General features: G+C 42.5%; 1 protein-coding gene across 1 annotated transcript in view; it reads left to right on the forward strand.

The window, feature by feature from the left end:
• Window positions 1-12130, forward strand: part of TULP4 (TUB like protein 4) — a 156809-nt gene extending 144679 nt beyond the window's left edge. The window contains exons 15-16 of the mRNA XM_042016663.1: window positions 1-2052; window positions 3768-12130. Coding sequence (XP_041872597.1) covers window positions 1-2052; window positions 3768-3884 — 2169 coding nt within the window. The 3' untranslated portion in view covers window positions 3885-12130. The remainder of the gene's footprint in view (window positions 2053-3767) is intronic.
• Window positions 12131-14119: the final 1989 nt, after the last annotated feature.

Genomic DNA, 14119 nt, shown 5'->3' on the forward strand with positions numbered 1-14119 from the left:
CCCGGCCCCCCGCAGCCGCCCCTCGATCTCTGCCTCAAGAAGGGAGAGTTCTCCCTCTACCCGGCGGGGCACTACCAGACGCCCCTGGGGTACGAGCGGATAACTACGTTCGACAGCAGCGGGAACGTGGAGGAGGTGTGCCGGCCTCGCACCAGGATGCTCTGTGCCCAGAGCACCTACACCCTGCCGGGCCCAGGCAGCTCTGCCACCTTGCGCATCACAGCTGCCGAGAAGAAGATGCAGCAGCCCTGTGCCAGCGCCACCTTGAACCGGCTCACGGTCCCCCGTTACTCCATCCCAACCGGGGACCCGCCGCCCTACCCTGACATTGCCAGCCAGCTGTCCCAGGGCAGAAGCATGGCTCAGAGGCTGGACAGCAGTATCATTCATGCTACTCTGCGGAGGAACAGCAGAGAGGCAGCGCTGAAAATGGCTCAGCTGATGGATGGTCAGAGAGCCACCTTGCAACTTCCCCCTAAGGCCAAGAGCAACATTGTGACGGCACAGTACCAGCAGAGAGTACCCACGGCCTTGTACACCTGCAGCCAATGCAGCAGTGGTGGCATTGGCAGCAGCAGCAGTGCGAGTGCTGGTGGTGCGGGCAACATCGCCAGTGCCAGCACTTCCAGTATTGGTGGCATGAGACCTGATCTGAGCACGGGGAGTGGCTCCCAACACAGCTCTGTCATTGCTCACTCTGTCAGTACTTCGCCTCTGGCCTCCCAGTCCTCCTACAGCTTGCTGAGCCCGCCTGACAATTCCCGTGACCGAGCGGATTATATCAACTCCGCCTTCACGGAGGATGAGGCCCTTTCTCAGCACTGCCCGGTGGAGAAATCAGTACGGCACGTACCTGTGTCCTTGACAGAGGCTACCCTTAGTGTAAAACGGCCACCACCATACCAGTGGGATCCTATGGTGAATGAAGAGATATGGGTTCCTCAGGAAAGGACATCTCAGAGCTCAGTGCCCAACCCTCTAAAACCTCCTCCGCTCATCATTGGTCAAGCTCAACATCTGGATATGTCTCGAGTGCCATTTGTTTCCCCCAAGTCTCCAACCAGTCCCACTGCCACTTTTCAGACGAATTACGGGGTTGGAGTACCTTACCCAGGAGGCTACAGTGCCCCACCCCTTCAGGGAATGCAGGCCCCCTGCTCCCCCAAAGAAGCTCTGGCCCCAACACAGTTTGCACAGCAGGAGCCCACAGTTGTGCTTCAGCCAGGTTATCCATCCAACCTCTCCTATTGCCCTTTGCCACCCATGTACCCGGGAAGCAGCACTTGCTCCAGTTTACAGCTGCCACCGATCGCCTTGCACCCATGGAGCTCCTACAGCACCTGCCCACCTGTACAGAACCCCCAGGGCACCTTGCCCCCCAAGCCACTCCTTGTGGTGGAGAAGCCAGTGATGTCTCCCCCGCCAGCAGAGCTGCAGGGCCATGTGGGCACAGAGGTAATGGTGGAGACGGCAGACACTTTCCAGGAGGTGCTCTCCTTGACAGAAAGCCCTGTTCCTCAAAGGACAGACAAATTTGGCAAGAAGAGTCGGAAACGCCTGGACAGTCGAGCTGAGGAAGGAAATGTGCAGGCTATCACTGAGGGCAAGGTCAAAAAGGAGGCAAGGACACTGACTGACTTCAATTCACTGATAGCCAGCCCTCGGCTGGGGAGGGAGAAGAAGAAGGTCAAGAGCCAGAAAGATCAGCTGAAGTCCAAGAAACTGAACAAGACGAATGAGTTTCAGGACAGTTCAGAGAGTGAGCCAGAGCTTTTTATCAGTGGAGATGAACTGATGAACCAGAGTCAGGGCAGTAAAAAGGGTTGGAAAACTAAAAGGAGTTTGAGGACAGCCAGTGAGCTGGATGAATTCAAGTGCCGGAAGGCCAGTGAGAAGGAGGATGGGAGACTGGGAAGCCAAGGCTTTGTGTATGTGATGGCCAACAAGCAGCCACTGTGGAATGAGGCAACGCAAGTCTACCAGCTGGACTTCGGAGGGCGGGTGACCCAGGAGTCAGCAAAAAACTTCCAGATTGAGCTGGAAGGACGACAGGTAGGAAGGGGTAGCACACATTTGCTGGAATGGGGGCCAGGGTGTGGGAAAACTATGCCAGGAATAAGCTGTCTCTCATGCTGCCGCGTGCCTCCTGCTTGTGTCAGCTGTTTCCTGAAAAAAAGCTTTGCCATGTGGTTGATAAAAAACAGCTGTTGAAGGTCTAAGTTCAGCATGGAGAGTGAAGTTCAGTTGTAAAGTGAATATACAAAGTATGTTTGGTCTTACTGCAGTCAGACATGGGAATGAGGGCCTCCTTTAGTCTGGCTGGCTCTCAGAGCTGAAGGTTTTGTAATAAACACAACAGGTCTCCGCAGTGCTAGCTGCACTTGACATCACTGATGGTTGCAGATGGCAGCTAATTTTGAGTGAACACTGCTCCCTTCTTGCCCTGCTCACAAAGGTTAGCCAGTCAGAAGGTAGCTAAGGCGGTTAGGTTCCCTTCATGCCAAAATTTTCACTAGTGAGCAGCTACCTGGCCCCTGGGGTTGGCTTTTAATGCTAGAGGAGGGAGACACTGACCCAGCCCAGAGAAAAGTGCTTCTGGGCCATTTTTGAACCATCTGTAGGTAGAAGGGTCAATGGGTAGTTCAAAAACTCAAAACATTTAATTTTGGCCAGAATGGTATGTTACTACTACTACACCAAACCCAGGCTTGTAAGTGATGCTAATTAGCAGGATGCTCAAGAAATTCATATTTATTTCCTTGTCCAGCTGTAAGTCACTTTTAGTTCACTAAAGATATCAAGGCTCTCAACTTCCTGTGATTTAAGTTGGGAGTTAGATGTCTTAAGTATCCAACATGCATGACCAGTGGTAGTCTTTTGGTTTTGCTTGTGTATAACAGCAGCTGAAAGGCAACGATCAGAGTCATTTGTACCCCTTTCTTCTTCAAGTAAATGGCTGTGGATATGTGCCCATGGGCAGCTGTGCAAAAACACCCAACCACACGTTTTGGTGGTAGGGGTGGAACAAAGCCTGACTTGACTTGCACAGTCAGTCCCCGTTCTGGCTCAAGGGTCTTCACTGTAGAGCAAATAAAATCTGGATTTCTGACGAAGCAAATGAAAAAATAATAATAGGCCAGACTTCAGATGTGGAAGAGCAATGAGCAACCTGACTAGTTTTGCTTTTACATTTCAAACAGCTCTCACTGCCCTTTTGCTAATTCATTCTTGCTGTAATTATGTGCTACTGAAGTTTATGCAGAGGAAAACAGAACTGCAAAGAATGAACACCTTATCAACTATGAAGTGCTAGAGTGAGGAAATTGGTTATTCGCCTTCCCTGAAAGCTCCTTTCTTTGAAAATCAAATCTGTTTTCCTGATGGGCTGCTGACAGGATATTTCCAAGGGAGAGACTGATGTTTTCCTGCAGGAAGCATGATGCTGGTGTACCCACAGCTGCTGAAATAATTGGTGACAAGCTACTTAAACCAATGCTGTATGCACTGTAGAAAAAACGCAGCATGTTTTATCAGTTTACTCTGTGGAGTCAAGTATTGCAGTCAAACACTCAATACAGACTGAAAGTAGAGTGCTCTCACTGTTCTTTGGCATCGTGTGATAGCTCAAATCATATTAACTGAGAAGGCAAGGTGTTCATACAAAGGACCAAAAAATTTCCCTCTTCTCTGTTTCCTTTTCTGTGGTTCATTTTTTTTTTGACCTTGTTCTCTTTTTTCCTTCCTTTTTCTCTTCCCCTGCTTCCCAGGTGATGCAGTTTGGAAGAATTGATGGCAATGCTTACATTTTGGACTTTCAGTATCCATTTTCTGCAGTGCAAGCCTTTGCTGTTGCTCTGGCTAATGTGACTCAACGCCTCAAATGAACAAGCAGAGACTGGAGAGAGGAAAATAATAACCTTCTCATAAAGTCCAAACCGGAAAATGTCAGGGCAGCCTGCTTTAGGTGTGCAGAGATGCCTGGGAGTTAAGAAGGCAGTAAAACTGGAAAAGTCTCTTGGTGCCCACCAGAAGGGCATTAACTCTAATCAGTCTCGGGGTGGAGGGTGGGGGGCTGTTTTCTGTTTGTTTGTTTGTTTGTTAGCTTGTTTGTTTTCCGGTTTCTTTTTCTTTTCAAGCGTTGTGCTGGGTCTCAGAAAGAGCGAAGGGTTGAGAACCATTCAGCGTTACGTGGAGAAGTGTGGCTTTTGGCTTGTTGTGGTGGTTCTGCTGTGTGTGCTACAGTAGCTGGTGTAAGCTCATGGGGGGATTAAAACAGACTGCTCTTTTTGATAGACTGCCTTATCTCATGCTCTTCTTTTTAAAACAGGGAACATGACTTTTTTCTGGTCCAGTTTGTACTACTACTACTACTACTCTATTACTAAAACATCAGTGATAGCAACAAAAAAGTAGAAAAAAAAAAGAAGCTGTAATACTTGAAGATATGTTTCTTCTCTGATATCTGCTAATAAATGAGCACCACAGGTTCCAGGGAGGCTTATATAGGTAAACATTTAATTTACAAACAGTGATGAGAAAGAGAAGAGAAAAAATTGTTGCTGATGGGTTGTCATGGTTTACGAATGGTATTCCCCAATTTAGTGTTTCCACAAAAACACTCCAAACCGTGCACCACTCGCTCACTCCCCTGTCCCCTTTTCCCTTCCCTGTGGTGGGATGAAGAGGAGAATTGGAGGCACAAAAGGTAAAGATCACAGGTAGAGATAAGAATGATTTACTGCAAACAGCAGTAAATAAGAAATAAGAAAACAAACAGTAACAGCAGCAGTGTTAATAACAGAGTGCAGAGAGGCAAAGGATTCACACGTGAGTGCTCACCACGGGGAAAGCTCTGCCAATACCTGACTGTGCTGCCACACTATGCCAGCCAGATGGGACCCCTTCCCACGGCCCCAGAACATGATGGGAGGTGGTATAGAATAACCTCTGAGTTCTAGCCATGTCCTCTCCTGGCTACTGCAAAAATTAACTCTGTCCTGGCTAGAACCAGAGTTTAAAAACCCACTGTATCAAAGAAGTTGATGTCTGCTTGTTTTGTGTGCTGTTATTGAGGATAAACATCTTTCAGTAGGTGACAGAAGACAGAGGAGCAAATAGTTACAAGCATTGCTTCTTTTGTTACTGGCATAAACATCTTTCAGTAGGTGAGAGAAAACTGGAGAGGAAATAATCATGAGCATTGCTTTTTTCTTCACATTGGTCAGCAGTATTCTCTGATTTGGCCTGTAGCTGGGAGAGGTACAGTGTGATCAGATGTATCTCTGAGGCTGTGCCTGTGCTTGTTCCTCGTTTCAGTGTGTTTACACTGTGTAAACAGTCTTTCCAGCAAATGAGAAGACCCAGTGTATTCAGTCCTCTTAGCAATCAGTATCAATCAAATGCTACAACAGTGCTTGAGTTAGGAAGGAGACAGAAGTGTAGCAGGTCATTACAAGAAGAAATTTCATCAGGGAAGGAAATTCATTACAGAAAACAACATCATGGCTGGCTGGAGAACAAATGAGTTGAAAAAGAAAGGAAAAACTGGACAGAATCGTCTTTTGTCACCTTGCTACTTGGTCCAGCTAAGAGCAGGAAGCCAATGTCTACATGGAGTGTTACAGAGGAAAGCTTAATAACAGCAGTATGACTGTGCAGATCTCTCTGGTGCACATGCAGACCTGTTGAGCATTTCAGAAGGTTGCTTGCACAGAAGAGTTTCTTTTTTGTCCACGTGTTGTGCACATGTTTATTTGCTTTTTCTCTTTCTTCCTGGTCAGCATTTTGCTACAGAATATGTTTTGATATGGAAGTAGTTTGACCAGTGTTACACAAACTCCCAAAGTATTCATATAATTATTTGGACATTAGATTACAAAACATCACAGCAGATTTTTTTCAAGGCCCACTGGGAAAGATTTGCTGGTTGAGGTGTCGGTGGCTGCTTTGTCTTTCGTCCACATTTTAACTTCTTTACTTGAAAAACTTGGTATAATTTAAGATGAATATGTGTGATTTTCTCTTTTTCTTGAGTCCTAGGAGTAGAGCAGATGTGTGTTGCATTTGATTTATTGTAGAGGAACATTTCACATAAGACCCTGCTGTAGTAGAAATTACCAATACACAGTGAGCTTCTAAATTCTGCTCTGCTGAGGCTTCCAGAGCTGTACAACACAGAGGAGCAATGCCAGTCAGAGGAGTTTCAGAGAGTTGCCAAGGGAGGGGATGAGTTAGATTGGGTAATGCCCCACAGGGTAGGTCCAGGAAAAACCACCTGTAAGATGGTTTCATTGGAGAGAGGAAGGAGAAGTAGGAAGGAAGGAGCAGGGCAGTAGATGGTACCATGCCTGTATTATCCCAAAGCTTAGCAGCTTCTGCTTTTGTGTGAGATTGGTCAGGCTCAACATGACCCTTGGCATCTATCAGATTGTTGTTTTCTTTAATTAATTAGTTTTGTTTCCATTAATTGTCTGGGCCCATTTGTGTTCTTTTTCACGTGCATGATTTATTCAGCAGTTTGAGTGCCTGTATGTATAACGTGTATGGAACAAAGGAACCGAAATAGATTTGGTTCTGGTCCCTTGAAAATCAATGGAAATGTTTAACTTGTTTTTTATTGAGGAAACACTATTAAGCCCTTTGTCTATATTGAGTTATATACTGTAAAAACAGTAGGTTGAATTCTTAGTCCATTGATCCCAGTACACAAAGAGGGAAGTTGGCTGATGAGAATCCTCACCTGCCCTAAGGTCTGTGCTAGCCAGCTGTACCCTAATTAGTGTTTCACAGGCGCACACTGAACACTCTAAGACAAGAAACATACCAGGGCTGGCTTGTTTGCTTGCTGAGGGAAGGGCCACTTAGTCATGTGTCGGAAATACTCAGCTGGAAGAACATCATTAGCCAAAATTCTTATTACATGGAAACAAAGCGAATATTCTTTTCTGAAGAAAATCTCATTAAGTAGAAGAACTACAGCATACAGTTTCTTTAACCTTCCAGAGAACATTATTCGTCTTCACTTCGTTCATTGCCAAAATTTTCCAGTTATTAGCAGTTTTATTCTAATGGAGAACCAAGATCTGAAACCCGATAAAAACAAGTAGCAGAGTTAGTAATTTGGTTTCATTGGTCCAGGTCATGATTGCATCCTTCTGATGGCACTCACAAAGAGCCTTGGCATAGAAAGAGCTCTGGTTTCTGCCCCAGCAAAGAACAAGGAATAATTATAAAAATTTGGGAAAATAAATGCTATTTCCAACATCCTTTCTGTTTACTTGTCAGAAAATTCTATAAGATAAGATAATCTTTTATCTTTTTGAAAATAACTTAGCCAAGTCTCTTTAACTGATTTTAATGTGTAGAGAATACCCTGCATTAGAGAGAGAAAATGCTCTCAAATATATAGAATTTTAATGAAAGGAGTGGGAAATATGTAAAAGTCTGAGTGTACAACTGGATCCTAAATTATACAAAGAACAAGTGAAAGTTGGTTTATTTTCCATTGAGATACAATATAGGAAACAAATTTAAGAACGCCTCCAATTAATCACTTAAATCCTGAAGATTGCTATTGCATTCAGCCAAAAGATAGGTGTTACATTTTCTATTTCATTAGTGAAACTCAGTTTTTCTGTAGATAACTTGAGTTCTTCTAGGAAGAATGTAGCAAAGTGTTCAGAAATATCTAGTTCTGTTATAAATGCAGTAATTTCCACTAGTAAAGGATGTTTTTTCCAAAGCTTTTTTTTCAGTTGTGCAATAATTTTAACAGTCTAGGGAGTTTGTTTGTTTCTCTTGGGTTGGTTTTTTGTTTTGTTTTAGTTTGGGTTTGATTTTTCTTTAGGGAGTTTTGAGTGGTTTTTTAAAGATAATTTAATGCAGATTTCCTGTTAATGTCCAAAAGACAAATTATTTTTCTTGTGTAATGTAATGAGTGATTTAGGGATTATTTTATTACTATGTATCAGTGAGTTATACACACTTATTTATATTTAAAGAGCATCTTTGTAAGCAATTGTTTGCTAGCAGGTATATTTTGCAGCAAGAAATTAAAAATGTTTCTAGGAAGACCTGGTTTTGCTGGACAATATGCAAAAAATTCATAATGCAGGCAAAAATATTTTTTGGCAGCTAAATGCAATGAGTTTGCTATGGAGAACTGTGCAGACTACAAAGAGTCTAGGTGACTAATCTTTGGGACCTGCAGAAATCTGTCCTCTGTTTTCCTCCTTTCTTTGTAACTATACTTTGGTTGGGAGTGGCTTAAAAATACAAGGCATGGTTGCTTTTTCTTGAGGTACAAGATAAGGTGGGTTATGTGATAAGAGAGGCTATAACACCATGGGCTATTTGTAAGGAGATCATTGTGTAGTTAGTGGGGTTTGGCGATGGCATAGTTCAGTGCCAGGTGGAGATACAGGCAAACTAGCTTGGAATAAGCTAAGGCACAAGGAATGGTGTAGCAGTAGAAGCATTTTCCTCTGCTCAGCCTTACAATGCTCCTTCTTCAGCTGGGTTCAGCTGGCTCCAGCACAGCCACAATGCTTCTGGCAGGTGCTGCACAGAGCTGATGGAGCTGTGCCCTGACGTTGCCTGCAGCAGCTTTGCCTCTTCAAGACGCTCCATAGGAGACCTGTTGGAGCAGGTGTTCCTCCACTCATCCTTCTAGGTCTACTCCAAGAGCAGTGTGAGGTTGCCATGCAGTTTGGCTGCAACAGCATTGGGCAGAGAAAGCCCTGATGCCAGCCAGCAGCCATGGTGTCCATCTGAAGTGAGAATCTGCTCTGCTGGTGTTGCAAAGGGATGAAACCAAAAACCTGATTCTTTTGAAAAAATAATGGTGATATCCTCGAAATAGATCTCCTAACAGAGTCTAAAAATTGATACTCAAAGTCTGGCATATAAAGAGTGGCAAATTTTAGCTTGAAACAAGCTAAGTATATATCAGTAAGAATACATGTTTCTGCAACATCCTGAGAAACTATGAAAAGGTGGGGGGTGACAGAGGAAGAAAAAAGGAATTATCACATTAGCAATTTTGCACTCAGTTCCAGAGATCGCAGTAATATGTGCCATGGGCTCCCTGAATATCAGTAAGTCTGCACACAGGTTCATTTCAGTGACAGAAGTTTTCTGTGATGCAGCCACAAGTAAAACAGTGTTTTTATGAAGATGCGTGAAGGTCTACAGGTGTCAGGCAAGGATATCTAACTTTGCTGAAGCCTTCAGCCTAAACTTTCCATAGGTCCAGCCTTTCCTTGATGTGTCTTTTTAGTGTCCTCTCAGAAATTACAAACAGGTTTTGGAGCTTGCCTGATTGTTGCTTCAGACAATTTCTGTGCATTTGCTTTTTGCAGCCTGATGTGTGTGATCCTGTATTACCTTGGTGCCCTCTTACCTCTCAGAAACATTTTACATCCTCATATAAAAAGAGCAGCAAGTGCAAAAACTGATTTGATGAAGTGAAAGGGAAGAGAAGACACAGTACATTTTTGTTAACTTTTAAGAATGTGTTTCCCAGAGCAACAGTTTGGAAATTGCACATGTCTGCAGGGCCCAAATTACTCCAGACCAGTAAATCAGAGACTGGTAAGAGATGAGACCCTTGTGTGGCATGCTGACAGAGGGCCAACTTCCAACCTCACTACATGGTTACACCAAGAGAGCAGAATCCAACCCAAAATGTACTTCCCCATTACTGTGTGATTATAAGGTAAAGATGACTTGTATGACCCATACATCCACTCAAGGAAATTATAGAGCATTAGACAACAGACATGTTGACAGCTCCATATAACCCCCCTTGAAGAATGCTAGAAGTAAAATCCTGGCCACAGAGTAGTCGTTCAGATTTTTGACTTGGTTATTCCCCTTCCTAGGATTTCATCACAGGACAGGAGGGCAAGCTGTTTATGTTATTTAGGGATTGGCATAATGGTTTTCCCAGTGTAAGAGAGCAAGTCAGCTATACTGCTTACAAAAATGGGAAAATCCTAGTAGACAAATTTTGTTTGTATTCATGTCCCTTCTCCTTCAAGGCACAAACCTTCATTAGCAAATACCAATTTAGAGTTCTGCTGCCCTCAGGAGTAGTCTGCAGAGAGATACCACAGGTCCTCTTTACAGGATTGGAATTTACATGCACCATTCTCAAAGGAATAAAATTAATTACGACTTGTGAACAATGGTCTATGCGATTCATTTTGTCTTTGTATTTATTTAATTTTCTTCTTAAAAAGTCCCACAGAGATGTTTTAAGATGAAAAGACTGCTTTCCCTCTTGCCTGATGTCGCCGAAGATGTATCAGGAGTTTCTTTGGGCGGTTTGATTGTTGCTGCATCTTGAAAATTTTTAAGGCAAAAGCAATTAATGAAACAAAAGAATGAAATGTGATTCAGTGAAGCAGTTCTTGCTAAGAAAACAAAAAGCTTTACCCTTCAACTTTTGATTTTGCAAATGAATCTGTAAGAGAAATTTGTCTTTTAAGGCAAATTGATTGATTGGGAGCACCATGCAAGTGCACTGGTTGGCTGACACAGAGCTGACTGCAGGATCACAACATGATTTTGTGAGACGAAATTAAATAAATGAAAACACCAAACACTTACCTATCCAGAGTGTTCAATGAAAAAGTTAGATGGTGTGATGTCAAAGCCTGCTTGTCTGTTCTTAATCCTTGCCCTCTGGTTTACAATTTTAAAATATGGTCTGATTCAGCAATTCTAAATCTTGACAAAGGTTGTCTATTTTTGGAATTTTATCTGACTGGCCAAGTAGATGGCTTAAGATACAGATAAAGATTAAAGTAATAATAAAAGAGAAACATTTTGGAACAGTGTACACACCTGAGTTGCAAGTATTTCACAGGAATAATGCTCAGCCAGTAATTCCTACCTATGTTGTTTGAAGCTATTTGTTCAGAACTTTTCTAACTTTCCCTTTGTTTCTAGTTTGCTTGATACTTGTTTTGCCTTTGGTTGCTTTTCACTTCCATTTCACTATTTCTGCATTCACTGCTTCTTTTTCTGTTTGTGTGTTGTGTGTTTGGGGAAGGGTATGTCTGTTCAAGATCTCGTTGTTTATTGTAGATAAAATATATGGTGTTGTGGAATAGCATGGGGATGCATTGGGTTGAAAAGGCACTGTAGTGTTTCCTGAAAAAGAAGGGGAGTTGCATTTGTTTATAAATGCATTATTTTGGTACTATAAATTTGAAAGTAATTTGGGATTTTTTTTCTTTTTTTCCCTTTTTTCTTTTTTTTTTCTTTTTTTTAAATTTAATGAGCATAGAGTCATGCAGGTGCATGCATTCTTAAGTGAGCAAGCCCAGCATGTTTTTCTTAAGGCTTTGGAAAATTTGGTACACCATGTGTGAACTTCACTTACCTAAACTGCTTTTTAATTCTATTTTTTTGAATCTCCTTTTTTTTTTTTTTCTCCCGAATTTACCATGGTATACTTTGTTTCCATTGTACCTAAAAACTACCCTGATCTGCCTCTCCTTTTATGTATCTTGTGTAATAGATTTTGCAGGAGGTGCCTAGAAAGTATTGTTGGTTTCCCTATAAAGATGTGGTTTGTCCAGATTCTTTACTGTCTACATGATTGAGAGATGGACTGATTGCCCTATTTTTCCTTGATGACTTGGAGTTGTAAGAGTTGTCCAGCTGTTGCTTAATAAAATTTTGCAGACTAGAAAGTTGCTGATTTGTTTCTGTTGCATTCTGCATCTTGTCAAGCACACATTAAGTACTTTTAAAGCAGATGACAAATCTGTGCTGGAACAACCTGAATAATAACCAGCCAGATGCCGTTACGCTTTCTCTTTTCAGTAACTGTACCCACAAGTTCCACTGAACCTGATGCATGAGCCCCATCATACCTTGTGTAATTCACATGGGAGGATGGATGGCAAAGGTTTTGTGGTGGTGATGTTCCCATCTGCCTGGATATCAGCTGATTCTTGTGATATATCTACCCTGTTTGCTTTCCTTTTTAAGGAAATTGCTTTTGGGGTTTGTGGTATTTCTCATTTTGTCATTGATAAACTGGAAACCTTAACATCACCACAAGGGATTTCCTCTGTCCTGTCACCTTTAACAACAGAATAAAATGCTATGATGGCCAGTGTTTATTCTCTGTTTTTTTTAAAAAAAGCATTCTGGGAACAAATAAAAAAAAAGGTGGTAAAGTAGCTTCTCTTGCTTGGTGAACATCCCAGCTGTGGCACAAATGAGAAAATCCTGGCATGGATCCTCATAATGGACCCAGGTTACCATTGGAGTTTTGCAGGGGTCTGTGCTGGATCCTCACTTCTTCACCATGTTCATGGGTGCCCTTAAAAAAAGCTTGAACATTGAGCTACAAAGTTTATTGATGATGTGAAGTTATTCAAAATACTAAAGGCAATGGCCAATTGTCAAGAATCTCAGAAAGTCTTTATGAAACTTGACAATGAAATGGCAGGTGAAACTCAGTGTAGGTAAATGTGAAGTGATACATGGGACAAAAAAAACCACTCCTAATTTCACATTTGCAATAATGGTCTCTGCAGTGATCTCTGCTACTTGGGGAAGACCTTTTGACAGATGGATAGATAGTGCTCTGAAAACATCGAGTTGGTGCTCAGCAGCAGTTAAAAGAGGAAAATAAAATATTGGTAATGATTAGGAAAAGAACTGACAGCAAAGTAAAAGATAACAGGATCACCGTATAAAATTGCAGTTCACTGCACTTCTTGTACTGTGCAGTGCTGGTCCCCTTGTCCCAGAAAAGGGAGAGATCTAAAGAAGGTTCATAGAAGTGCAGAAGAAGACACAAACCAACATCTACGTAAGGAATTAGTGTGAAGTCTAGAACCCTTCACCCTAGAAAAGAAATAGCTTAAAGGAATTGCTAGAGAGCCACCAGAACAGTAGTGTTGAAACGTGGAAAGGGATTACCTGTCTTCTCTTCCTACAGAAAAACTAGGAACTGTAAAATGAAAATAAAGTGAAATACTAGAGGGGCAGGAAATCAAACAAAAGAAGGAGGTTCTTCAGGGAGGTGACTAGCCAAAGCCACTTTGCCAAAGGATGCTGTGATACAAGGAGTTCACAAGAATTCAAAGACTGGGAAAGTATATGAATGAAAGATCCACTGGGACACGAAGCAAACTACCACAGGAGCTGAAAGTTCCCTGAGCTGAAAATAGTCAGATGTCTGGGAAAGTATTAGGGGAAATACCATATGAATTTGCTCTGCTCTCAGTCTTTCCAAGGAATCTGCAAATGGCAATTGTAGGAGACAAAACACTGGGCTTTACTGGAATTTCACTGTGAACGACTGTCATTGTACATCAGCATTTCTAAGTCAAGCTTAAACCTGGAGTGTCAGGCTCTGGGAAGAGGAGAAGGGGAAGACTCCCAACCTTGTGTCTGAATGCTTTACATTGCAGCTGTGAAAAGTTCTCTTCTAGCTCGGGGAAGGAATGCTGGGGCTCTGCCAGTGTTCATTAAATCCCCCTTAGCTCTAAGGGGGGGTTATCTGATGAGTTTTCAGATAAAATTGAGCTTCTACTAAAATGCAGAAATTATGAAATTAGTTGTTAAGTTTGGAAACGGAGAAATGGAACAGCAATATAGCTTCTGGTCATGGCACTCTGTTTTGGCCTTTTGCTTTTTTGCTTTGCTTATAGTGTCAGTGTTCACTTGAACTAGTAACAGGCCAGGTGAACTGTGCTGATTATCACAGTTTTCTTTTATATCAAGGTTCCAGAAGTTTTCAGGTTTTTTCTTCTTTGTGAAGGATAATTGACTTAAAATACAGTCAACTTTTGCTTCCCTGCCCTTTTCATGGCAATTTGGGGGTGTTCTGCCAGCTATAGCACTGGTAATTGCTTCAGTCACAGTAACAATCTGTATCTGCTTTGCTCCAGGGAACCGAGCAGGTGCAGTTTGGTTTGTTATTCCAGAAGGTTGGTTTTGGAAGCCCCCTTTCTGCTGGGTGCAACCAGCTAAATTAACACATATTGTCACTTGCAGTTTGTAAATAAACGTCAAGCTTGTTGCATCACCTTCTCCACGTGTGGGAACAGAAGTGTGAGTAAAAGAACACTGGAGCTGTCAATGGCTCTGG

This window comes from Corvus kubaryi, unplaced genomic scaffold (genome assembly GCF_017639235.1).
Source record: "Corvus kubaryi isolate FWS band 111438036 unplaced genomic scaffold, C.kubaryi_AGA036_p1.0 split3-73, whole genome shotgun sequence".
In the NCBI taxonomy this organism is placed as follows: domain Eukaryota; kingdom Metazoa; phylum Chordata; class Aves; order Passeriformes; family Corvidae; genus Corvus; species Corvus kubaryi.